At 43.2% G+C, this 27,511-nt stretch overlaps 1 protein-coding gene across 1 annotated transcript in view; it reads right to left on the minus strand.

Moving 5' to 3' along the window:
• LOC128641696 (SUN domain-containing protein 1-like) overlaps positions 1 to 27,511 on the minus strand; it is a 313,324-nt gene that overhangs the window by 281,034 nt on the left and 4,779 nt on the right. The window contains exons 2-3 of the mRNA XM_053694228.1: positions 21,271 to 21,507; positions 20,971 to 21,048 (exon numbers count right to left, since the gene is read on the minus strand). Coding sequence (XP_053550203.1) covers positions 20,971 to 21,048; positions 21,271 to 21,447 — 255 coding nt within the window. The 5' untranslated portion in view covers positions 21,448 to 21,507. The remainder of the gene's footprint in view (positions 1 to 20,970; positions 21,049 to 21,270; positions 21,508 to 27,511) is intronic.

Consider the following 27,511-nt stretch of genomic DNA (forward strand, 5'->3'; position numbering starts at 1 on the left):
CAGCTTTTGCTGTGTGCTCTCTTTGCCATTTCCTGTAGGGGAAGAGAATATCCCACAAGTAAGGATGAAACCGTGGACAGGACACACCAATGTAGGAGAAGTTTATACTTAGATGAGGTATCCGCAGACCATATCTTTCCCGACGCTCTGCGGGCCATATGGCAAAAACCTGAAAACTTAGCTCCCAGCTTAACAACCTTGAAGAGGAGCATCTGAAATAAAGGAGTTGGCTAACTTAATTGCCTTAATCCTATCCCGGATTTCTTTGAGAGAAGTGTCTGTCCAATAGAATCAGACAATGCATCAAAACAGTACGCCACCGCACTGGTGACAAAGCAATATAAACCCCAGGTAGTTGTAAACTCTGACCTACACCCATTCCCTCGGTACTATTGACAAGACTCCTAGATAGAGTCTGCTATATCTGGAGAAACTGGAAAAAGAGAGAACACAGAGGCGCCAAACATGGCCTAGTATAGCCAGATACCAGATATAACAATACACAGGGTGACAATTGAATACTCACAAAAGAGATGCACCCATTGGTGCTATTGAAGCAGACTGGAACCTCTCAGTGGTCCAGCTCACTGATGTAATTCACGTGTCAGTTGTAGTCCTAGATGGTGGTGATTGTCAGGTTCCTGAGTGAACACAAAAGAAGCAAACCATAGCCCAGTAACGTTTATATAAATGAGTGGTAATCTGAGCAATCCTACTTACAAGATCCAAAGCACCTGCAGGTGCATAAACTGCAAACTGGAACCAAACAGTCGCCCAGTAGACTGATCCCTCCAGGTGATAGTAGAATAGCTCGCTGGTGCCACTCTAAAAAAATTTTCCAGCATGCGAATAGTATATAAAAGATGTCCAAAAAGCAAGTGTATTACTGTAAAAATCTTTATTAAAATGCGACGCGTTTCTCAGCTAAAACAAGCTGTTTCATCAGGCTAAAAAATTGTAAAAACACATACAGATTACACTTGCTTTATACAAAAACACACCTACTAATTGGCCAATCAGATTGCTCTAACCTTAATGGTCATTAAGTGTTAGCACCTGTCTGCTAGAAAGTTGGTATGGCAACCAACACCCAAATACAATTTAGTGCAAAACCAAACTTCAGCAGACCATGCTTATGGCAGATTAACCGTTTGTGTACAAAAAATCAGATCATCATTGTGTATTGATAATAGTAGACATAAGCCTAACACTGTTATGAACAGGACCCATATTCCCTGTAAAATTATACTTCATAAAATATAAATAAACTAATACATATACTGGTATGTTTCCCATTCCTATTCAATTTACATACAACATACTCTATATATTGTCAAATATGTCTTATGATTTCGGCCTTACCTTACTCTTATAAAGTGTTAAAATGAATATGCAACTTGATACAAAGTTAATAGCAGGCAAAGCGATACTTTCATAATTATTGTCGTACTAATGTTGCAAACCCAAGTGTCCGTTGATTGGACATCTGCTTCCTGGTGTCAAATTGCACAATAGCTGAAAAAATAATAAATAAATATAAAGGTGGATTGTGTTTAGTAAACATCTAGTTAGACCTTAATAACAGGTGTATATTTAGCAGTCCCTGGGTATAGGGCTAACATATATGCGATCGTTGTGGGTCAGTATGTTTCCCACTGGTCCGGTTGCTTGTCGGTGTTCGACCGGGGTTATCGCTGTAGACTATACATTTGAATGTAAACTAATTGTTTAACGTAAAATCCTACACCAATGACTGCATTGGCAAGAGTAAATGGGTGTGAACTATTCCTATAGCGTATAGGCTTGTACCAAAGATTGCTTGGGCGTGTGCAGATGGGATTGGCTACCCTGACAACGTCAGCATACTGTGTGTCATGCGTACAACAAACTTGCGTATGGAAAAGTCAGCCAACGCAAACTTCGTAGATAACAATTCAAGTAACATATGCGATCCTATTTGTTTGGCAGGGGATATTAAATCCAATGTGTGTCTGGGATGTCTGCACTCATAGACAGAGCGTTATGTCACAACTCTGTGCGCTAAAAAATAAATGCAACTGTATAAGGCATCTTGTAAGCACTCAGCTGTAATCAGTGCATATAATATTATATTATTATGTCGAATTTCTCCATACTTGATAATCTTATGTCGATAATTAAATATCATATTGTGTTTGACCATAATGCGATAATATAGTGAAATGAATGATGTGATAGAGGGTGAAGTACAGATTGGTACTGTGATTATCTGCCATCATCAAAGTTATAAGTGACGAGTGTGTAATGTTGATGTGTGGTTAACACGGGATGTGTTGTGTCATTCAGAATATGTATTGATAGTGTAAATGTGTGTTCTACTGAACATGTTGTGTAGTGCATACTACGGGGGAATACTAGCTTAAATTAGTTATTTGTTTTTGCCTAACATTTGTCTAGCTGATAGGCTTTAAGAGGCGCCCCCTAAGGGTAGTAATACACACTGGTGTGTATTACTCCCTCATTCTATCTTCCACTCATATATCTGGAGAAAAGGGGATACCCAATTTCTCCCTGACTTTGTAAAGTGTACTGGACTTATTAGGACTGACTACGCCGGTAATGTCGGAGTCATCCAGGGTAGTAAAAACCTCCTCAAGTAACAAACGGAGGTGTTGAAGCCTAAGCTGAAAGAAAACACTTCAGTATCAAACACAGGAATTACACAGACAGAGATACCGAAGTATCCCCCACTTCAGGCGTCAGGGAGGATAATTCGGAAAAGCTACTACTGTATCAGCAACATTCACTGACTAAATACAACAGATATCGCTTCAATGATCTTAGGAAGCAATGTTTTGTCAAGTAACCCCAGGTGGAGTTAGTGAAGAGACGCAGGGCACTGCATGTGTAGGCTATAAAAAAAATATTTGGGCACTTGTGGAGATTTTTTTTTTATTATTCTTATAGTAGAGATCTCTCACAACATCAGGGACAGAGAAAACATACGGGTGAATAATCCAAGAAAAACCAACCCAGAAAAAAAAAACGTTACTGTGTCTATAATTTTAAAGAGAAACTTTTTTTTATTTTTTTATTTACGTTACTGTCACTTTAAAGTCTTAACATGTAACTTCTTAAATTAAGAGTGCAAACATGTTTGATAAGAACACGGTACTGTAAACCCCCTCTACACCTCAGCTGAAATTACCTGAGGTGCCTGCCAGCATTTTGCACAGTAAATATTCTGGACTAAGCTTTTTGAAACATTGTCCGATCTGTTACTTTCACTTTTAAGAGTAAACACTCTCCTCTATTTCTTCCGATACCCGGAAGAACTGACAAAGTGATGTTCAACTAAATTGGCGCCACACAACTCCGCCCATCATGGGCGTTAATCATCACCCGGTTGCCATCAATATTTTTACTAAGTGGAACCGCCGGGAGCATAATAACGGACTGATCAGCTTCAGATTGGCAGCTGCTAGTCCGAGAGAAATAAACTAAACGTGGAATCACCTCACACTGAGCTCGCTGTAGTATAGCTCATCAGTTATGGCAATATGTGATCTCCCGGTCTGTTCTCATCTCCCGGCGGTTTCATAATAACCGAAGTCCCATGCATCACCTCACACTGAGCTTGTCTGTTGTATAGCTCATCAGTTATGGCAATATGTGATCTCCCGGTCGGCTATTATTAAACCACCGGGAGATGAGAACACAAGTCCCATTCATCGCCTCACACTGAGCTCGTCTATTGTATAACTCATCAGTTTTTGGCAATAGGTGATCTCCCGGTCAGCTATCGTGAAACCGCCGGGAGATGAAAGCATATGTCCTAAACTGTCCCAAAGTGTCCCCTAAAACACTGGGGAAATCTATCTGTAACTCTCTGATAAAGAGGCCAAATCCAATGAGGTATAAAAAAGATTAAGTGTCCAACTTTCTTCTGAGATCTTTACATCAACCCCCAGAATAAAGTCAGCACTTACCTCATCTTCTGCTGGACAGTAAGGTAGTTCCCAGGTTTGCGAGGTCCATTCCCTCACATGGCCCTGTAATTTAAAACAGAAGTTCTGAGTAATACCGCTCAGATTTTCTTGGTAAGGGCAGCAAAAATTACATGGGAGGCGCAGTGAGAATTATGTCCCACAAGTACCCATTGCTCTAAAGCCACCAATGCTCTACTGAAGAGACTGATATGGACTACGGCTACACCCTAGAACAAAACAGCACAATCTTGCACTACTTTAAAATAAACTCTTGATTGAAGAATATTTTCTAACACCTCACTTTACCACTTCCTAGCACTAACGTAGGCAAAGAGAATGACTATAGTGGGAGGGAAGGGAGGAGCTATTTAACAGCTTTGCTGTGGTGCTCTTTGCCGCCTCCTGCTGACCAGGAGGTGAATATCCCATTAGTAATTAAGATGATCCGTAGACTCATTGTGTCATTAAAAAGAAAACTGCACCTTTTTAGCGCTCTTATCAACGTTTAGAACGGTTAAAGTGAGGAGTGAAAACTGACAAACATGAAACCCAGATATAGCCTAGTGATATAGGTTATACAAAACTGTGCACTGAGAAATTTGAAATCTAGTTACAACTAGGGTATCCTCTGTGTCAAGCTGCTAAATCGGCCATATGGTAACTATACTTTTGCAGCCTGTGGGCTGTGTGAGATGTGTACTTACCCAGCAACAGTCCCCTGCACTGATCTTACCCCAATGGCAACTTCAGGATACAGTAGAGAGCCAATCCTTTGCTGTAACTAATAGTATATTGAGGAAGAACATTATCATGGCCAAGCAGGAGGCGGCTAAAGGAACTTCCCAGCGACACCCGTGGCAGGCTTATGAGAACAACTCTAGAGAGCAGATTTACATTGCACAGCCAATACTCTTCTATATCCTTCTCTTACAGGAACTATCCATTGAGGGAAAAACTAAATTTATGCTTACTTGATAAAAAAAAAAAAAAAAAATTCCTGGCATGGAGAGTCCACAAATCCATTCTTTACTGTTGTGAAATTCACCACCTGGCCACCAGGAGGCAGCAGATACCTAAGCAACATCTTGAGTATCCCTCCCCTTGCCATACTCTCCCAGTCACTCAGTCGAGGGAATAAAGAAAGGTAGAAGAAACACTAGGGGTATATAGGTGCCAGAAGATTAGGAAAAGATGTTGCCTTAAAAATAAATAAGGGCGGGTCGTGGACTCCCCATGCCATGAAAGAAAAGAATTGATCAGGTAAGCATAAATTTTTTCTTGCCAATGGCATGGAGAGTCCACGATTCCATTCATTACTTTTGGGAAACCAACACCAAAGCCAGAGAGGACACAGAATGGACAGAGAGGAAGAACTAAAGGCAGGCAGACCTAAACTGAGGGCACCACCTCTTGAAGAACCTTTCTTCCAAAAGAAGCTTCAGCTGAAGCAAACACATCAAACTTGTAAAATGTAGAAAAAGTATGCAGAGAGGACCAAGTAGCCGCCTTTCAGATTTGTTCCATGGAGGCTTAGTTCTTAAAAGCCCACGAAGGTGTCACTGCACGGGTACAGTGAGACGTAATAGTAGTTCTATTGGCCAAAGTGGAGATTGCCCCTTTCACCTTTGGAACAGTCTGCCACAAATCCTTTATGGAGTCAGCCACCAGGAACATCTTCCTAAAGACAGGGGAGGGGGGAAAAGGAATTCCTTGTCTCTCCCATTCCCGGGTAATCTCTGTGGCATGGTCTGGTACTGGAAACACCTCCCAAGGTGAGGGAACATCAAAGTATCTATTTAATTTACTTGACTTTTTAGGGTTGACAACAATAGGCACATTGGAGTCGCCCAAGGTAGCTAAAACGTTAAAAAAAAGAGTTTGTGAGGAAAAGCAGGGCACTGCCTGAGGCAGTAATGCGACTTGGGGCACTTGAGACTGTGGCATTGCCTGAACAGTATCCAGCTGAGTGGAATGGTGGCTCAGAAATAATAGTCTGTCTTTATACTGTCTTTATACATCAGAGTTCTTTCAATGCAAGAACTACAAAAAGGTAAAGCATTCGAACAAATTTTGCACTCTATATCAGACAGAGACTCTAAGTCCATCTTGCAACAAGTTCAACCAAAAAAAACCCCCACAGAAATCTTATTAAAATGGCAATGATATATAAATGATCTGGCTCCTCTACAGCGCAGCGCTAAGCTGAGGTGCTTACCTGACCCTTCTCTGTCACAGAACGAAGGAGAAACATGCTTAGCTGCTGCGTGAGAAAACTGCCATTAGCCATTAAAGAAAAGACGCAAACTCACAGCGCACCCTGTGCCCAGAGGAAGGAGCTCCGCCCCTCGTGACTTCACAGCCGGTTCCATTATACGGACCGCAAGTGCATATCGGCAACCTACAGTGAACCTCTAAAGTAAAACGACTGCCCAAACCAATAGCCTATAACACTGAGCCACCATATAAAAAAGAATTTTAAAAAAAGATCTTAACACTCTCTCTCCAATGACCTGATGTCCTGTCTCGCCATTCCAGCGCCCTGCATCCCAATGTATCCTGAACTCAGGATAACTTAGCCCCATAATAATGCAGAATATTAATAAAGTGCCAGGGTTTCTGAAAACACGTCTCCTTCAAAAACTAAAATGGCACTTACCTGCACCTCTGACTGTCCGACAGGAGGACATCTCACCTGGTATTTGAGGAAGCCACTCCTCAGAGACCTACAGGTGAAACTCAAAAATTTTGAATATCGTCCAAAAGTTAATTTCACTAATGCAACTTAAAAGGTGAAACTAATATATGAGATAGACTCATTACATGCAAAGCAAGATAGTTCAAGTCGTGATTTGTCATAATTGTAATGATTATGGCTTACAGCTCATGAAAACTCCAAATCCACAATCTCAGAAAATTAGATTACATGCAATCAATAAAACAAGTATTGTACATAGAATAATATCGGACCTCTGAAAAGTATTAGCATGCATACTGTATGTACTCAGTACTTGGTTTGGGCCCCTTTTGCAGCAATTACTACCTCAATGCGGCGTGGCATGGAAGCTATCAGCCTGTGGCACTGCTGAGGTGTTATGGAAGACCAGAATGCTTCAATATCAGCCTTCAGCTCTTCTGCATTGTTCGGCCTCATGTCTCATCTTTCTCTTGGCAATGCCCCATAGATTATCTATGGGGTTCAGGTGAGGCGAGTTTGCTGACAAATCAAGCACAGTAATCCCACGATCATTGAACCAGGTTTTGGTGCTTTTGGCAGTGTGGGCAGGTGCCAAGTCCTGCTGGAAAATGAAGTCAGCATTCCCATAGAGCTCGTCTGCAGAAGGAAGCATGAAGTGCCCCAAAATCTCCTGGTAGACGGCTACATTGACCCTGGACTTAATGAAGCACAGTGGACCAACACCAGCAGATGACATGGCTCCCCAAATCAACACAGACTGGAAACTTCACACTGAACTTCAAGCATCTCGCAGTGTGTGCCTCTCCATTCTTCCTCCATACTCTGGGTCCTTGGTTTCCAAATGAGATGCAAAATTTGCTCCCATCAGAAGAGAGGACTTTGGACCACTAAGCAACAGACCAGATCTGTTTTTCTTTAGCCCAGGTAAGACGCTTCTGACGTTGTTTGTTGTTCAGGAGTGGCTTGACAAGAGGAATACAACATTTGAAGCCCATGTCCAGGATCCGTCTGTGTGTGGTGGCTCTTGATGCACTGACTCCAGCCTCAGTCCACTCCTTGTTAAAGTCCCCAACACATTTGAATGGCCTTTTCCTGACAATCCTCTCCAGGCTGCGGTCATCCCTGCTGCTTGTGCACATTTTTCTTCCACACTTTCCCTTCCACATCATTTTCTATTAATGTGCTTTGATACAGCACTTTGGGAACACCCAACTTCTTTTGTAATTAACTTTTGAGGCTTTCCCTCCTTATTGAGGGTGTCAATGATGGTTTTCTGCACAACTGTCAGGTCAGCAGTCTTTCCCATGATTGTGATTCCTACTGAACCAGACTGAGAGACCATTTAAAGGCTCAGGAAACCTTTGCAGGTGTTATGGCTTAATTAGCTGATTAGAGTGGGACACTGAGCCTAGAATATTGCACCTTTTCACAATATTCTAATTTTCTGAGATTGTAGATTTGAGATTTTCATGAGCTGTAAGCCATAATCACCACAATTATGACAAATCACGGCTTGAACTATCTTGCTTTGCATGCAATGAGTCTCTCATATTAGTTTCACCTTTAGTGAAATAAATGAACTTTTTCGCGATATTCTAATTTTTCGAGTTTCACCTGTATGGATAGAAGGAGGAACAGAGTAAGCCTACTCTGGTATTCTGTTAGAGGGCAGCAATTGGTCAGGAAAACGCAGTGAGGCCCACACCACAAGTTCCTGACTGCTTAAAAGCTACCACAGCCCTACTGAAGAGACTAACGTGGAGTAAAACTAAACCCAGTTTGTCAGGGAAGATCAGAGCAAGCCTGCTCTGGCTTCAAAAAGGAAATTTATGCTTACCTGATAAATTTATTATACGATATGACGAGTCCACGGATTTCATCCTTACTTATGGGATTACGCCTCCTGGTCAGCAGGAGGCGGCCAAGAGCACCACAGCAGAGCTGTATATATAGCTCCTCCCTTCCCTCCCACTCCAGTCATTCAACCGAAGTTAGGAAGAGAAAGGAAAAGCAAAAGGTGCAGAGGTGACTGAAGTTTAACAAAAAATAAATAATAATTACCGGTCTTAGAAATGACAGGGTGGGCCGTGGACTCGTCGTATCGTAAAAGAAATACATTTATCAGGTAAGCATAAATTTCCTTTTCTTTTACAAGATATGACGAGTCCACAGATTTCATCCTTACTTATGGGATACAATACCAAAGCTATAGGACACGGATGAAAGGGAGGGACAAGACAGGAACCTAAACGGAAGGCACCACTGCTTGAAGAACCTTTCTCCCAAAAACAGCCTCAGACGAGGCAAAAGTATCAAATTAAGTAAAATTTGGAAAAAGTGTGAAGAGACGACCAAGTTGCAGCCTTGCAAATCTGTTCAACAGAAGCATCATTTTTAAATGCCCATGAGGAAGCCACAGCCCTAGTGGAATGAGCCGTAATTCTTTCAGGAGGCTGCTGTCCAGCAGTCTCATATGCTAAACGGATGATACTCTTCAGCCAAAAAGAAAGAGGTAGCCGTAGCTTTCTGGCCCCTACGTCTTCCAGAAAAAACAATGAATAATGAAGATGATTGACGAAAGTCTTTAGTCGCCTGCAAGTAAAACTTCCGGGCACGGACCACGTCCAAGTTATGCAACAGACACTCCTTAGGAGGATTAGGACACAAGCAAGGAACAACAATTTCCTGATTAATTTTCTTATTAGAAACAACCTTAGGAAGGAAACCAGGTTTGGTACGTAACATCGCCTTATCAGAATGGAAAATAAGATAAGGAGAATCACATTGTAAAGCTGAAAGCTCAAACTCTGCGAGCAGAATAGCAACCAAAAATAAAACTTTCCAAAATAATAACTTAATATCTATGGAATGCATGGGTTCAAACGGAACTCCTTGAAGAACCTTAAGAACTAAATTCAAACTCCAAGGTGGAGCAATTGGTCTAAACACAGGCTTGATTCTAGTCAGAGCCTGACAAAGATTGAACGTCTGGAACATCTGCCAGACGCTTGTGTAGCAAAATAGACAAAGCAGAAATCTGTCCCTTTAAGGAACTTGCTGACAACCCTTTCTCCAATCCTTCTTGGAGAAAAGATAAAATCCTGGGAATCCTAACCCTACTCCATGAGTAGCCCTTGGATTCGCACCAATAAAGATATTTACCCCATATCTTATGGTAAATCTTTCTGGTCACAGGCTTACATGCCTGAATCAAGGTATCAATGACCGAATCAGAGAACCCTCGCTTAGATAAAATCAAGCGTTCAATCTCCAAGCAGTCAGCTGCAGAGAAACTAGATTCGGATGATGGAAGGGTCTCTGAATGAGGTCCTGCCTCAATGGCAGCTTCCACGGTGGCAGAGAGGACAGGTCCACCAGATCAGCATACTAAGTCCTGCGAGGCCACACAGGAGCGATGAGAATCACCAAAGCCCTCTCCTGTTTGATCCGAGCAATCACCCGGGGAAAGAGAGCAAATGGTGGAAACACATAAGCTAGGTTGAACGACCAAGGCACTTCCAAGGCATCTATCAGTTCGGCCTGAGGATCCCTGGACCTGGATCCGTATCTCGGGAGCTTGGCATTCTGACGAGACGCCATAAGATCCCGCTCCGGTCTGCCCCATCTGAGAATCAGAGTGGCAAAGACCTCCGGATGAAGTTCCCATTCCCCCGGATGAAACGTCTGTCTGCTCAAAAAATCCGCTTCCCAGTTGTCCACTCCTGGGATGTAGATTGCTGACGGATAACAAAAGTGAGTCTCCGCCCACCGAATTATCTTGTATACCTCTGTCATCGCTAAGGAACTCCTTGTTCCTCCCTAATGATTGATGTAAGCCACAGTCGTGATGTTGTCCGACTGAAAACGGATACATTTGTCCGAAGTTAACTGAGGCCAAGCCTGAAGCACATTGAATATTGCTCTCAATTCCAGAATATTGATTGGAAGTAGAGACTCCGACCGAGTCCACACAGCTTTCAGGGAATTCCAGACTGCACCCCAACCTAGCAGACTGGCGTCCGTTGTCACTATCACCCATGAGGGTCTGCGGAAGCACGTCCCTTGGGACAGATGATCCGGTGACAATCACCAAAGAAGAGAGTCTCTTGTCTCCTGATCCAGATCTATCAGAGGAGACTAATTTGCATAATCTCCATTCCACTGCCTGAGCATGCTCAGTTATAGCGGTCAATGAAAATGAGCAAACAGAATGATGTCCATAGCCGCCACCATCAATCCAATTACCTCCATGCACTGAGTCACTGATGACCGAGGATTGGACTGAAGAGCTCGGCATGTATTCAAAATCTTTAACTTTCTGACTTCCGTCAAGAAAATTTTCATGGATATAGAATCTATTAGAGTTCCCAGGAAAGGAACCCTTGTCTGTGGAATTAGGGAACTTTTTTCTAGATTCACCTTCCACCCGTGAGTCCTTAGAAAGGACAGAACCATGTCTGTATGAGATTTTGTCCGTTGATAAGGCGACACCTGGATCAGAATATCGTCCAGATAAGGCACCACTGCAATGCCCAGCGGTCTGAGAACTGCCAGTAGAGACCCTAGAACCTTCGTGAAGATACTGGGTGCTGTGGCCAGCCCGAAAGGAAGAGCCATGAACTGAAAATGTTTGTCAAGGAAGGCAAACCTTAGAAACTGGTGATCTTTGTGGATAGGAATATGAAGATATGCATCCTTTAAGTCCACGGTAGTCATATATTGACCCTCCTGGATCATTGGAAGAATTCTCCGAATAGTCGCAATCTTGAAGGATGGAACTCTGAGAAATTTGTTTAGACTCTTGAGATCTAAAATGGGTCGGAACGTTCCCACTTTTTTGGGAACCACGAAAAAGATTCAAGTAAAACCCCCACCCCTGTTCCTGTATTGGAAGGGGACGAATTACTCCCATAGTGGAGAGGTTTTTTACACAACATAAGAACGCCTCTTTATCTGATCTACAGACAATCGTGAAAGAAGACACCTCCCCCTTGGGAGAGAATTTTTGAACTCCAGTTGATACCCTTGGGACACTATTTCCAGTGTCCAGGGATCCTAAACGTCTATTATCCAAGCCTGGACAAAGAGAGAAAGTCTGCCCCCTACTAGATCCGGTCCCGGATCGGGGGCCGCCCCTTCATGCTGTTTTGGGAGCAGCAGCGGGCTTCTTGGGTTGTTTACCCTTGTTCCAAGCCTGGTTGGGTTTCCAGATGGACTTGGCTTGTGCAAAATTCCCTTCCTGTTTAGCGGAAGAAGTAGAGGGGACTCCCTTGAACTTTCGAAAGCAACGAAAATTATTCTGTTTACCCCTTTGTTTAGCTGCTCTATTCTGAGGTAGGAGATGACCCTTACCACCCGTAATGTCAGAAATGATTTCTTTTAAGTCAGGCCCAAACAGGGTCTTTCCTTTAAAGGAATAGCCAAAAGCTTTGATTTAGAGGACACATCCGCAGACCAAGATTTTAACCATAAAGCTCTACGCGCTAAAATGGCAAATCCTGCATTCTTAGCTGCCAGCTTTGTGATCTGAAAGGCGGCATCCGTAATAAAAGAATTAGCCAACTTAAGGGCCTTAATTCTATCTAGAATTTCCTCTAAAGGAGTCTCAGTCTTAAGAGACTCTAAGGCGTCAATCCAAAAGGCAGCCGCAGATGTAACTGGTACAATACAAGCCATCGGTTGTAATAGAAAACCCTGATGAATAAATAGCTTTTTTAGAAGACCCTCCAACTTTTTATCCATAGGATCTTTGAAAGCACAACTGTCCTCAATAGGAATAGTTGTACGCTTAGCCAGGGTAGATATAGCTCCCTCCACCTTAGGGACTGTTTGCCAAGAATCCCGAACAGTGTCAGCTATAGGATACATTTTCTTAAAATTGGGAGAAGGTGAGAACGGTATACCCGGTATTTCCCATTTCCGCGTAATAATTTCCGAAATTCTCTTAGGAACCGGAAACACATCAGAATAAGAAGGAACCTCTAAGTATTTGTCTATCTTACACAATTTCTCTGGTGGTACCACAATAGAGTCAGTGTCATCCAGAGTCGCTAAAACCTCCCGAAGTAACAGGCGGAGGTGTTCAAGCTTAAATCTGAAGGACATGACGTCTGAGTCTGTCTGAGGTAACACACTCCCCGAGTCGGAAAGTTCCCCCTCAGACAGAAATTCCATACCCCCCAAATCAGCTCCCTGGGAGGGCACATCGGAGATAGCCATCAAAGCCTCAGAAGTCGCAGGAACCATAGTGGCTTCAGTCCTGCTGCGTATGCCCTGTAACACTGGCAACTTGGATAAAACTTTTTTAAGGGTGGATGACATAACTGCAGCCATATCCTGGGACATGGAATAAGTACGGGCTTCAAGATCATCCATAGTAAAAAACAGAAAATTTTATTCAGTTATATCAAACACCTTTTATGCACAATCTAGTTCTAGTATAAAAAACAACTGTGCCTTTAAGAAAACAGAATTTATATCTTACCTGATAAATTCCTTTCTCCTGCGGTGTGTCCGGTCCACGGCTTCATCCTTACTTGTGGGAATATTCTCTTCCCTAACAGGAAATGGCAAAGAGGCACACAGCAAAAGCTGTCCATATAGCCCCTCCTCTGGCCCCGCCCCCCAGTCATTCGACCGACGATTAGGAGAAAACAGAATTTATGCTTACCTGATAAATTACTTTCTCCAACGGTGTGTCCGGTCCACGGCGTCATCCATTACTTCTGGGAAATATTCTCCCCCACAGGGAAAGGCAAGGAGAGCACACAGCAAGAGCTGTCCATATAGCTCCCCCTCTGGCTCCGCCCCCCAGTCATTCGACCGACGGTTAGGAGAAAAAGGAGAAACTATAGGGTGCCGTGGTGACTGTAGTGTATAAAGAAAAAAATTTTCAACCTGATTAGGAAACCAGGGCGGGCCGTGGACCGGACACACCGTTGGAGAAAGTAATTTATCAGGTAAGCATAAATTCTGTTTTCTCCAACATTGGTGTGTCCGGTCCACGGCGTCATCCATTACTTGTGGGAACCAATACCAAAGCTTTAGGACACGGATGAAGGGAGGGAGCAAATCAGGTTACCTAAATGGAAGGCACCACGGCTTGCAAAACCTTTCTCCCAAAAATAGCCTCCGAAGAAGTATAAGTATCAAATTTGTAGAATTTGGCAAAAGTGTGCAGAGAGGACCAAGTCGCTGCCTTACATATCTGATCAACAGAAGCCTCGTTCTTGTAGGCCCAAGTGGAAGCCACAGCCCTAGTAGAGTGAGCTGTGATTCGGTCAGGAGGTTGCCGTCCGGCAGTCTCATAAGCCAATTGGATAATGCTTTTCAGCCAGAAAGAGAGAGAGGTAGCAGTAGCTTTTTGACCTCTCCTCTTACCAGAGTAAACAACAAACAAAGATGAGGTTTGTCTAAAATCTTTTGTTGCTTCTAAGTAGAACTTTAAAGCACGAACAACATCTAAATTGTGTAATAAACGTTCCTTCTTTGAAACTGGATTCGGACACAGAGAAGGAACAACTATTTCATGGTTAATATTCTTGTTGGAAACAACTTTTGGAAGAAAACCAGGCTTAGTACGCAAAACAACCTTATCTGAATGGAAAACCAGATAGGGTGGATTACATTGCAAAGCAGATAATTCAGAAACTCTTCTAGCAGAAGAAATAGCAACCAAAAACAGAACTTTCCAAGATAGTAACTTAATATCTATGGAATGTAAAGGTTCAAACGGAACCCCTTGAAGAACTGAAAGAACTAAATTTAGACTCCAAGGAGGAGTCATGGGTCTGTAAACAGGCTTGATTCTAACCAAAGCCTGAACAAAAGCTTGTACATCTGGCACAGCTGCCAGTCGTTTGTGTAACAAGACAGATAAAGCAGAAATCTGTCCTTTTAGAGAACTAGCCGACAACCCTTTATCCAAACCTTCTTGGAGAAAGGAGAGAATCTTTGGAATTTTAATCTTACTATAGGAGAATCCCTTGGATTCACACCAGCAGATATATTTTTTCCATATTTTATGGTAAATCTTTCTAGTCACAGGTTTTCTGGCTTGAACCAGAGTATCTATCACAGAATTCGAAAACCCACGCTTGGATAAAATCAAGCGTTCAATTTCCAAGCAGTCAGCTGCAGAGAAACTAGATTTGGATGTTCGAATGGACCTTGTACTAGAAGATCCTGCCTCAAAGGTAGCTTCCATGGTGGAACCGATGACATATTCACCAGGTCTGCATACCAAGTCCTGCGTGGCCACGCAGGAGCTATCAGAATCACCAAGGCCTTCTCCTGTTTGATCCTGGCTATGAGCCTGGGAAGGAGAGGAAACGGTGGAAACACATACGCTAGGTTGAACGACCAAGGCGCCACTAATGCATCCACTAGAGTCGCCTTGGGATCCCTGGATCTGGACCCGTAGCAAGGAATCTTGAAGTTCTGACGGGACGCCATTAGATCCATGTCTGGAATGCCCCATAATTGGGTTAACTGAGCAAAGACCTCCGGGTGGAGTTCCCACTCCCCCGGATGGAAAGTCTGACGACTCAAATAGTCCGCCTCCCAGTTGTCTACTCCTGGGATGTGAATAGCAGATAGATGGCAGGAGTGATTCTCTGCCCATTGGATAATCTTGGTTACTTCCTTCATCGCTAGGGAACTCTTTGTTCCCCCCTGATGATTGATGTACGCAACAGTCGTTATGTTGTCCGACTGAAATCTTATGAACCTGGCTTCCGCTAGCTGAGGCCAAGCCAGGAGCGCATTGAATATTGCTCTTAGTTCCAAAATGTTTATCGGGAGAAGCGACTCTTCCCGAGACCATAGGCCCTGAGCTTTCAGGGAGTCCCAGACCGCGCCCCACCCCAAGAGGCTGGCGTCGGTCGTGACGATGACCCACTCTGGTCTGCGGAAACTCATTCCCTGAGACAGGTGATCCTGGGTCAACCACCAGAGAAGTGAGTCCCTGGTTACCTGGTCTACTTGAATTTGGGGAGACAAGTCTGTATAGTCCCCATTCCACTGATTGAGCATGCACAGCTGTAATGGTCTTAGATGAATTCGAGCAAAAGGAACCACGTCCATTGCTGCGACCATTAGTCCTATTACTTCCATGCACTGAGCTATGGAGGGTTGAGGAATAGAATGAAGAACTCGACAAGCGTTTAGAAGCTTTAGCTTTCTGACTTCTGTCAGGAAGATCTTCATTTCCACAGAATCTATTATTGTTCCCAGAAAAGGAACCCTTGTGGACGGGGACAGAGAACTTTTTTCTATGTTCACCTTCCACCCGTGAGATCTGAGAAAGGCTAAAACAATGTCTGTATGAGCCCTTGCTTTGGAAAGAAACGACGCTTGGATTAGAATGTCGTCTAGGTAAGGTGCTACAGCAATGCCCCTTGGCCTTAGGACCGCTAGAAGGGACCCTAGCACTTTTGTGAAAATTCTTGGAGCGGTGTCTAAACCGAATGGAAGAGCCACGAACTGGTAATGTTTGTCCAGAAAGGCGAACCTCAGGAACTGATGATGAGTTTTGTGGATAGGGATATGCAGATACGCATCCTTTAAGTCCACGGTAGTCAAATATTGACCTTCCTGGATTGTTGGCAAAATCGTCCGAATGGTTTCCATCTTGAAAGATGGAACTCTGAAGAATTTGTTTAATATCTTTAAATCCAGAATTGGCCTGAAAGTTCCCTCTTTTTTGGGAACTACAAACAGGTTCAAGTAAAACCCCAGACCTTGTTCCCCTGAGGGAACTGGGTTTATCACTCCCATCTTTAATAGGTCTCCTACGCAATGTAAGAATGCTTGTTTCTTTATCTGGTCTGAAGATAAGCGAGACATGTGGAACCTTCCCTTTGGAGGAAGTCCCTTGAACTCTAGAAGGTATCCCTGGGAGACTATTTCTAGTGCCCAGGGATCCGGAACATCTCTTGCCCAAGCCTGAGCAAAGAGATAATCTGCCCCCTACTAGATCCGGTCCCGGATCGGGGGCTACCCCTTCATGCTGTCTTGGTAGCAGCAGTAGGCTTCTTGGCCTGTTTACCCTTGTTCCAGCCTTGCACAGGCTTCCATGCGGGTTTGGGCTGGGCAGCGTTACCCTCTTGTCTAGAGGCTGCAGAGTTAGAAGCCGGTCCGTTCCTGAAATTGCGAAAGGAACGAAAATTAGACTTGTTCTTAGCCTTAAAAGGCCTATCTTGTGGGAGGGCATGGCCCTTACCCCCAGTGATGTCTGAAATAATCTCCTTCAATTCCGGCCCAAAAAGGGTCTTACCTTTGAAAGGAATATTAAGTAATTTAGTCTTGGACGACACATCTGCCAACCAGGATTTTAGCCAAAGCGCCCTACGCGCCACTATAGCAAAACCTGAGTTTTTCGCTGCTAATTTCGTTATTTGAAAAGCGGCATCCAATATAAAGGAATTAGATAACTTAAGTGCGTGAATTCTGTCCATGACTTCTTCATATGAAGTCTCCTTCTGGAGCGAGCTTTCTAATTCCTCGAACCAAAAAGACGCCGCTGAGGTGACAGGAATAATGCACGTAACTGGTTGAAGAATGAAGCCTTGCTGAACAAAAATCTTTTTAAGCAATCCTTCCAATTTTTTATCCATATGATCTTTGAAAGCGCAGCTGTCCTCTATAGGAATAGTTGTACGCTTCGCTAACGTTGAAACTGCTCCCTCTACCTTCGGGACCGTCTGCCATGCGTCCCTTCTGGGGTCTACAATGGGAAACATTTTCTTAAATATAGGAGGTGGGGCAAAGGGTATACCCGGCTTCTCCCACTCCTTATTCACTATGTCCGCTACTCTCTTGGGTATTGGAAAGGCGTCATCGTTCACTGGAACCTCTAAGAATTTGTCCAATTTGCACAACTTCTCTGGGATTTCCATAGAATCACAGACATCAAGAGTAGCTAATACCTCCTTAAGCAGGGCGCGGAAATGTTCTAGCTTAAATTTAAATGCTACTGTATCAGGTTCTGCCTGTTGAGAAATTTTTCCTGAGTCAGAAATTTCTCCCTCAGACAGCCCCTCCCTCACAGCCAATTCCGATTGATGTGAGGGTAAAATAGATAAGGCATTGTCAGCGTCTAATTGTTCATCCTTTTTATCTGTATTTAAAACTGAACAATCACGCTTTCTCTGAAATGCTGGCAGTTTGGATAAAAGATTTGCTATAGAATTATCCACTACTGCTGTTAATTGCTGCATAGAAACAAGCATTGGCGCGCTAGGTGTCGCCTGCGCGGGCAAAGCTGGTGTAGACACAGAAGGAGAGGATGTAGAACTATCCCCACTACCTTCACTAGATGAATCATCTTGGGCAACTTTATTAAATGTGACATTACTGTCCTTACTTTGTCTGGACGCTATGGCACAATTATCACATACACTCGAAGGGGGGACCACATTGGCCTCTATACACACAGAACATAAATTATCTGACGGCACAGACATGTTAAACAGATTTAGGCAGGCTTTTAATGCAATAAAAACGATTTTAAGCAAAACCGTTACTGTCTCTTTAAATAATAAAATGACACTTTATTTCTGAATATTCAAAAAACTATGAAGGCAATATCCGATTTTTATAAAATTTATACCCCAGTGTCTTAATGCTTTGAAAGTATTGCACACCAAAAATAAAGTCTCTAGACCCTTAAATAAGCAAACCGGAGCAAATTGTTCAAATTAACCGGTTTTACACACTACAGTCCCTGCTACAGCCTTTGCTGTAGCTTTTACCTTCCTTAGGGGTTATCCACCACAGAAATAAGCCTTCTGGAGTCTGTTTCTGAGACGCAGGACCCTCTCACATGAAGCTGCATGCACTGCCTTTGAAATTAACTGCTCAACTGAGGCGCGAAAATGAGGCCTCCTTCCTCAGCATACTAGAGTGAAGGGGCCTTCCTGACTAGATTAGGCGTCTAATACCAATGCCAGATCTAATTAAAACGTTCCCAAGTGTATATATGTTCACAAAACCTCTCAAATGCTATAAAAATGTGATATAAGTCAATCGATTTGGCCCACAACAGTGTCTACCAGCATAAAGCCCCAAAAAAGTAAGCCTGTTATCTGTTACTGAGTTTTAAGAAAATGGCTTACCGTTTCCCTAAGGGGAAAAATGACAGTCTTCTAGCAATAGCATGTGTTAGAAAGGAGACTGGTCATACCTGGAGCAGATGAGTCTGCAAACTGTTACCCCCAACTGAAGTTCTCTGGTTTCAACAGTCCTGCGTGGTAACAGCAATGGATTCTAGTTACTTGTGCTAAAATCATATTCCTCTTTAACAGAAATCTCCATCACTTTTCTGTTGTAGAGTAAATAGTACAAACCGGCACTATTTTAAAATAAACTCTTGATAGAAGAAATAAAAACTACAACTAAACACCACAAACTCTTTACCATCCCCGTGGAGATGCTACTTGTTCAGAGCGGCAAAGAGAATGACTGGGGGGCGGGGCCAGAGGAGGGGCTATATGGACAGCTTTTGCTGTGTGCCTCTTTGCCATTTCCTGTTAGGGAAGAGAATATTCCCACAAGTAAGGATGAAGCCGTGGACCGGACACACCTATGTAGGAGAAATATGCGCAGCGCAGTGTGCACTGAAAAACACAGTATAATTGTGCCTTGAAAAATAAATGTCGCAGTTATACGTATCCCCTTAATAGTTAACTCTTAAAGGATAATTGCACCTTCAAACTTAATTTCAGATTTACACCTCACCACAGCTCCGCTGCGGCGCTTACCTGCCCCCCTCTCTGAGACAAAAGAACGTCACCCGAGCAGTGTGTCTAGACCGCCTGAGTTTCAACTACCCATGCGGTCCAGACAGAACACCGGAGAGCCAAGCATCTGACTGACTCCCAGACAGGCACTGCGCTGCTTCTACTTGCGCGCGAAAGAGTGCCCCGCCCATTGTGGGCGTATCAAAGCGGAACTCCCGCGCGGCTCATTACAGTATAGTAAAAAAAACAAAAATGGAGCCACCAGAGTATCGTTGCACCTCATAAAAGTGCCCCACATGAAGTCAGCCCACTGTAAGACACCTCTTTACATGCCATACCATAACCATGCCGCAAGCATATTAAACTTATGAGATCTGGAGTTCACCACTCCGCGACCCCCCAATGTAAGCCCACACAGGAAAAGGTTAAAATAGTGTAAACTGATACCGCACCCCACAGTTTCATTCCTAACGATAGCAGTCTGCTCTGTTTATCCCCAGCCATATCCTGCTCTGAGATATAATAGGGCACAGACATAGGTTAGCTTATAGAGAGAAACCGTCTTGAGGTACCAAGTGTCACAGAAAATAAAGACTGCACATACCTCCATGTTGAGTAACAACATGACTCATTCCCACACTGCAATAGGTCCTTCATCTCCTTCAGGAATCTGTGGGAACAAACTGGGTCTTAAATAAAACTTGCAAGACCATATTCATCAGGGTAGCCCTCCTTGGGAGTCAGATGGACGGAAGTAATCTGCACAGGCCTTATAGCTGTACCCTGAGTAAAATAGTACACACTGGCACCATTTGAAAATAATAAACTCTTGATTGAAGAATCTAAACTAATACCTCACTTTACCTCTTCCTATCACTAACACAGGCAAAGACAATGACTGGAGTGGGAGGGAAGAGAGGAAATATATATACAGCTCTGCTGTGGTGCTCTTTGCCTCCTCCTGCTGACCCGGAGGCGTAATCCCATAAGGATGAAATCTGTGGACTCGTCATATCTTGTAAAAGAAATTAAAAAATATTGATAGAAGAATCATAAGACACCTAAAACTTCACCATCTCCTTGCACTGACGGCAAAGAGAATGACTGGGGGTTGTGGGTTAGGGAGTGATACTTAACAGCTTTGCTGTGGTGCCTTTTGCCTCCTCCTGCTGGCCAGGAGTGATATTTCAAACAGTAATTGCTGATCCGTAAACTCACTGTGTCTTAAGAAAAAGTAGTTTTATAAAATTGTAATACTTTTGTATAAATAGAATCATCAGAATGATAGTACACTACTGTAATCAGGAAGGTAAGAGTTTTAAATAGACTAGCATTTGCATTTTATAACAGATTCTAAACCAAAGGCACAGGCAGAGAGAATTGTGACTTATTGAGGGGGGTAAGTTTTTCAGTTAATAAAAAATTCAAGGTTTTGGAATTATTCTGGATTTTGCAATCCATATAACACCTCATTAGGTGATAAGGTTGTCATGGAGTTTCGGAAAAAAAGATTACATGCTAAAAATTGGTTTGTGAATGCAGAACAGGAATACTTAAATCTGCGTACCTTTGACAGTTGCTGTAAGAGTTCCTCTAGGCGCAATATACGTGATTCATGTTCTTTATTAATAAATGAAGACCCATCCTAAAGAGAAAAATAAATTTAATCTCTCAAACAGGGTGTGAAGATAAGGCTACATAACTAGTATGTTTCAATTATATTAACTAAAAATATAGGTAATTCAATGAAAACATAAGACAGTAGAAGCAAAGAACAAAAGGTATACAATGATGACGTGTTTGTTTTTCATGCAACAGTTGTAAAAAGGCTTCACGTAGGAAATTTTTACATTGCAATGGTACTTACCATGAACTTCCTTTGATTATCGCCCTTGATTTCTGGAAAGTGCTGATTTAAAACATTTGTTATTATGGCTGAAATATGGCTTTTGTCACTCATTTGATCGACTTTTTTTTGGATTTGCACAATCATCATCATCAGTTTTTCATATCTTTCTTCTTGACGGCTGTAGTTTGCAGCCATTAATGAAAGCTTCTTTTCAATTTCATTGATGCGCCCAACATCAAACTGCAAGCCAACCTCCTTACAAAGAAAATAAACAAAAAGGTAAAACGTAAATTATGCTTACCTGATCATTTCCTTTCCTTCTGTATGAGGAGAGTCCACTGCTTCATTCATTACTTGTGGGAAATACAGAACCTCGCCACCAGGAGGAGGCAAAGACACCCTAGCCAAAGGCTTAAATACCTCCCCCACTCCCCTCATCCCCCAGTCATTCTGCAGAGGGAACAAAGAACAGTAGGAGAAATATAAGGGTATAAATGGTGCCAGAAGAAAAACAAAATTTAGGTCCGCACAATGGAGAACCGGGTGAGACGTGGACTCTCCTCATACAGATGGAAATGAATGACTCCTCATATTAAGATGGTCCACGGCTTCATTCCTTACTTGTGGGAAACAAATACTCGAGCTCTAGAGAACACAATGAAAAAAATGGGAGGGTAAAAGAAAGGCGGACCCTAATTCTGAGGGCACCACAGCCTGCAAGACCTTTCTCCCAAAAGCTGCTTACGCCGAAGCAAACACGTCAAATTTGTAAAACTTTGAAAAAGTATGTAAAGAGGACCAGGTAGCCGCCTTACAAATCTGCTCCATAGGCGCCTCAATCTTGAAGGCCCAAGAGCAAAGCACAGCTCTAGTGGAGTGAGACGTAATCCTCTGGAGGAGGCTTAGTTCCCGCTGTCTCATAAGCAAAGCAAATCATGCTTCTCAGCCAAAAAGATATAGGGAAGTGGAAGAAGCCTTCTGCCATTTGCGCTTGCCTGAATAGATAAACAAAACTGAAGTCTGTCTGAAATCCTTTGTAGCCTGAAGATAGAACTTCAAAGCTCGAACCACATCCAAATTATGAAGTAACAGTTCCTTCGAAGAAGAAGGGTTAGGACACAAGGAAGGAACTACAATCTCCTGATTGATGTTGCGATCAGACACAACCTTAGGGAGAAATCCCAACCTAGTGCGAAGGACAGCCTTATCGGCATGAAAAACCAGGTAAGAAGGCTCACATTGCAAGGCCACCAACTCAGAGACTCTGCGTGCCGAAGCAATAGCCAGTAGAAAATGAGCCTATGCATTCTCTTGACATTAAATTTTTGTCTTGGAAGGTTCTAACGGAGCCCTCTGCAAAACCTTAAGAACCAAATTCAAACTCCAAGGAGGAGCAGAGTGGCTAAATACAGGCCTGATCCTGGATAGAGCCTCAACAAAAAAAAAGACTGTATATCAGGAAGCTCAGCGAGCTTCTTGTGTAACAATATAGATAGAGCCAAAATCTGTCCCTTTAAGGAACTGGCGGCAAGTCCCTTCTCCAAACTGTCCAGGAGGAAGGAAAGGATCCTGGAAACCGTGACCTTATGTCAGGGATACCCACGAGCCTCACACCAGTATAAGTAGGTCCTCCACACCTTATGATAAATGCGTCAGGTTCCTGGCTTGAATGAAAGTATCAAACACTCTCAGAAAACCCTCTACTAGCTAAGACTAAAGCGTTCAATCTCCACGCACTCAGCCCCAAAGAATCTAGATTTTGATGCACCAAAGGGCCCTGTATCAGCAGATCTCTGCGACAGGGCAACCTCCATGGAGGAGACAATGACATCCCCACCAGATCCGCAAACCACATCCTCCACGGCCACGACGAAGCAATCAAAATAGTTAATGCTTGCTCCTGCTTGAGCAGAAGTGGTAACGTTGGAAATATGTAGACTAGGTTGAACCCCCAAGGCACTGCTAAGGCATCTATCACTTCCGCCTAGGGATCCCTGGATCACGACCCGTATCTAGGTAGCTTGAAGTTGAGTCTGAAAGCCATGAGATCTATCTCTGGTGTCCCCCATCTGCTGCAAATCTCCGCAAACACCTTGGGATGAAGAGACCATTCCCCCGGATGAAACGATTGTCTGCTGAGAAAATCCGCTTCCCAGTTGTCCACACCCGGGATGTGGATCACTGACAGAGAACAGTTGTGGGTCTCCTCATGGCTAGGGAGCTTCTCGTTCCCCTCTTATGGTTGATGTAAGCCACCAAGGTAATGTTGTCCGACTGGAATCTGATGAACCCAGGAGGGGCCAAGCTTCAGAGCGTTAAAGATCGCTCAAAGTTCCAGGATGTTGATCGGAAGAAGCGACTCCTCACGATCCCCCCTGCCCTGTGCCTTCCTGGCTCCCCATCCTGAGAGGCTTGTGTCCGTAGTCACAATCTCCCAGGATGGTCTTAGGAAGGATGTCCCCTGGGACAGCCGATCTGGACAGAGCCACCAAGAGAGGAATTCCCTCGACTGGTTGTCCAGAGAAATCTGTTGGGATAGATCCGAGTGATCACTGTTCCATTGTCTTAGCATGCACAACTGAAGAATTCTGAGATGGAACCTGGCTAATGTAATGACATCTATGCTGGATACCATGAGCCCAATCACCTACATACACTGGGCCACCGATGGCCTTGAGGAGATCTGAAGGGCAAGACAGCTGGAGGCAATCTTGCATTGTCTTTGGTCTGTCAGGAATATCTCTTGAACTAAGGGCAGGATAGACCTTATTGTCTCCATATTAAATGATGGGACTGACAGAAACTTGTTTAAGGTCTAGAATTGGGCGAAACGTGCCCTTCTTTGGGATCATGAAAAAGTTTGAATAGTACCCTAGACCTCTTTCTGCTAAAGGCACTAGTACAATTACTCCTAGAGAGGAGATGATAGATTTGACAAGAGAAATCTGCCCCTGGGAGGGTGAGATTTGAAACCTATCCTGTAACCCTGGGCCAGTGACCTCCAGAACCCAAGGATCCTGTAAGTTTCTCATCCAAGTCTCCTCGAAAAGAGGATAGTCGGCCCCCTACAAGATTCAGAGACAGATATGGGGTCGCCCCTTCATGCCGACTTTGTCTTGACGGGTTTCTTGCTCTGCTTGACTTTATTCCAAGACTGAGATTGTTTCAAAGATCCCTTGGACTGCTCAGGCTTCGCGGCAGACTGCTGCCATTAGGACTTATGCTTATTCTTCTTATACTGAGGTAGAAAGGCACCCTTGCCCACCCCCATAACCATGGATATAATAGAGTCCAGGCCTGGACCGAAAAGAACCTTTCCCTCAAATGGAAGGGAACGTAAGTCAAGAACCGGGGACAATTTCTTAAATGAAGTAGGGGAAAAAGATTAACCAAGTCTCTCCCATTCATTTTTGATAATATCCGCCATCTTTACGGGAACCGGGAAAGTCTGGGGCACCACCTTGTCCTCAAACTTTATCAAGCTTAGGAATAGAAGGTTCCTTTGGTAACTTTCGGTTCAGAACCTCTAGAATAGCCAACACCTCTTAATAAAAAGCGCAAGTGCTCCATCCTAAACCTAAAATCTGGTTCCTCCACAGCCGGAGGTTTAGAGGCCACAGATTCCGACCCAGAGAAAGAGTCCTCCGAAGTATCGGAATCCTCTGCATCAGCGGATAATCTAGTCTCAGATACATCCAATGGAGTAGATGACCTCTGGGAAGGATAGCAAATGTTTAACCTTTTGCTTGCGCTTAGCAGGGCAAGGTAAAGCACCGAAGACCGCAGACATTGCCGATTGCAACTGAAAAGCAAAATCTGGCGGCCACAGGGCCCCTCCCGCAGGAGGATTAGTAGTGCACTGGGGAGCTGCATGTGTAATCGGAGAGGATTGTAGGGAACGCACCTCACGGGACAGAGACCCCCCTCAGAGGTGGACGGCTCAATGGCACTAAACATCTTGTTCTTTTTAGATATTACTATATTATCAAGGCATGTGGAACATAGTTGAGCAGGGGGTATACCATAGCCTCCTCACAAACACAGGCATTAGATTTAGGCAAAGAGGGAGTACCCTCTAAAGCATCCAAGCCCTCCATAGCTTGCACCTTTAATATGGACTATAGAAAAAACATAATTTATGTAAGAACTTACCTGATAAATTCATTTCTTTCATATTAGCAAGAGTCCATGAGCTAGTGACGTATGGGATATACATTCCTACCAGGAGGGGCAAAGTTTCCCAAACCTCAAAATGCCTATAAATACACCCCTCACCACACCCACAAATCAGTTTAACGCATAGCCAAGAAGTGGGGTGATAAGACAAAAGTGCGAAAGCATAAAAAATAAGGAATTGGAATAACTGCTTTATACAAAAAAACATAACCACCACAAAAAGGGTGGGCCTCATGGACTCTTGCTAATATGAAAGAAATGAATTTATCAGGTAAGTTCTTACATAAATTATGTTTTCTTTCATGTAATTAGCAAGAGTCCATGAGCTACTGACGTATGGGATAATGACTACCCAAGATGTGGATCTTCCACGCAAGAGTCACTAGAGAGGGAGGGATAAAATAAAGACAGCCAATTCCGCTGAAAATAATCCACACCCAAAATAAAGTTTAAACATTTTAATGAAAAAAAATGAAATTATAAGCAGAAGAATCAAACTGAAACAGCTGCCTGAAGTACTTTTCTACCAAAAACTGCTTCAGAAGAAGAAAACACATCAAAATGGTAGAATTTAGTAAAAGTATGCAAAGAAGACCAAGTTGCTGCTTTGCAAATCTGATCAACCGAAGCTTCATTCCTAAACGCCCAGGAAGTAGAAACTGACCTAGTAGAATGAGCTGTAATCCTTTGAGGCGGAGTTTTACCCGACTCGACATAAGCATGATGAATTAAAGATTTCAACCAAGATGCCAAAGAAATGGCAGAGGCCTTCTGACCTTTCCTAGAACCGGAAAAGATAACAAATAGACTAGAAGTCTTTCGGAAATTCTTAGTAGCCTCAACATAATATTTCAAAGCTCTAACTACATCCAAAGAATGCAATGATCTCTCCTTAGAATTCTTAGGATTAGGACATAATGAAGGAACCACAATTTCTCTGCTAATGTTGTTAGAATTCACAACCTTAGGTAAAAATGTAAAAAGTTCGCAACACCGCCTTATCCTGATGAAAAATCAGAAAAGGAGACTCACAAGAAAGAGCAGATAATTCAGAAACTCTTCTAGCAGAAGAGATGGCCAAAAGAAACAAAACTTTCCAAGAAAGTAATTTAATGTCCAATGAATGCATAGGTTCAAACGGAGGAGCTTGAAGAGCCCCCAGAACCAAATTCAAACTCCAAGGAGGAGAAATTGACTTAACTGGTTTTATACGAACCAAAGCTTGTACAAAACAATGAATATCAGGAAGATTAGCAATCTTTCTGTGAAAAAGAACAGAAAGAGCAGAGATTTGTCCTTTCAAGGAACTTGCAGACAAACCTTTATCCAAACCATCCTGAAGAAACTGTAAAATTCTCGGAATTCTAAAAGAATGCCAGGAAAAATGATGAGAAAGACACCAAGAAATATAAGTCTTCCAGACTCGATAATATATCTTCCTAGATACAGATTTACGAGCCTGTAACATAGTATTAATCACAGAGTCAGAGAAACCTCTTTGACTAAGAATCAAGCGTTCAATCTCCATACCTTTAAATTTAAGGATTTGAGATCCTGATGGTAAAAAGGACCTTGCGACAACAGGTCTGGTCTTAACGGAGGAGTCCATGGTTGGCAAGAAGCCATCCGGACAAGATCTGCATACCAAAACTTGTGAGGCCATGCTGGAGCCACCAGCAGAACAAACGAGCATTCCTTCAGAATCTTGGAGATTACTCTTGGAAGAAGAACTAGAGGCGGAAAGATATAGGCAGGATGATACTCCCAAGGAAGAGACAATGCATCCACTGCTTCCGCCTGAGGATCCCTGGATCTGGACAGATACCTGGGAAGTTTCTTGTTTAGATGAGAAGCCATCAGATCTATTTCTGGAAGTCCCCACATTTGAACAATCTGAAGAAATACCTCTGGGTGAAGAGACCATTCGCCCGGATGTAACGTTTGGCGACTGAGATAATCCGCTTCCCAATTGTCTATGCCTGGGATATGAACCGCAGAAATTAGACAGGAGCTTGATTCCGCCCATACCAGTAGTCGAGATACTTCTTTCATAGCCAGAGGACTGTGAGTCCCTCCTTGATGA

Source organism: Bombina bombina, chromosome 11 (genome assembly GCF_027579735.1).
Source record: "Bombina bombina isolate aBomBom1 chromosome 11, aBomBom1.pri, whole genome shotgun sequence".
In the NCBI taxonomy this organism is placed as follows: domain Eukaryota; kingdom Metazoa; phylum Chordata; class Amphibia; order Anura; family Bombinatoridae; genus Bombina; species Bombina bombina.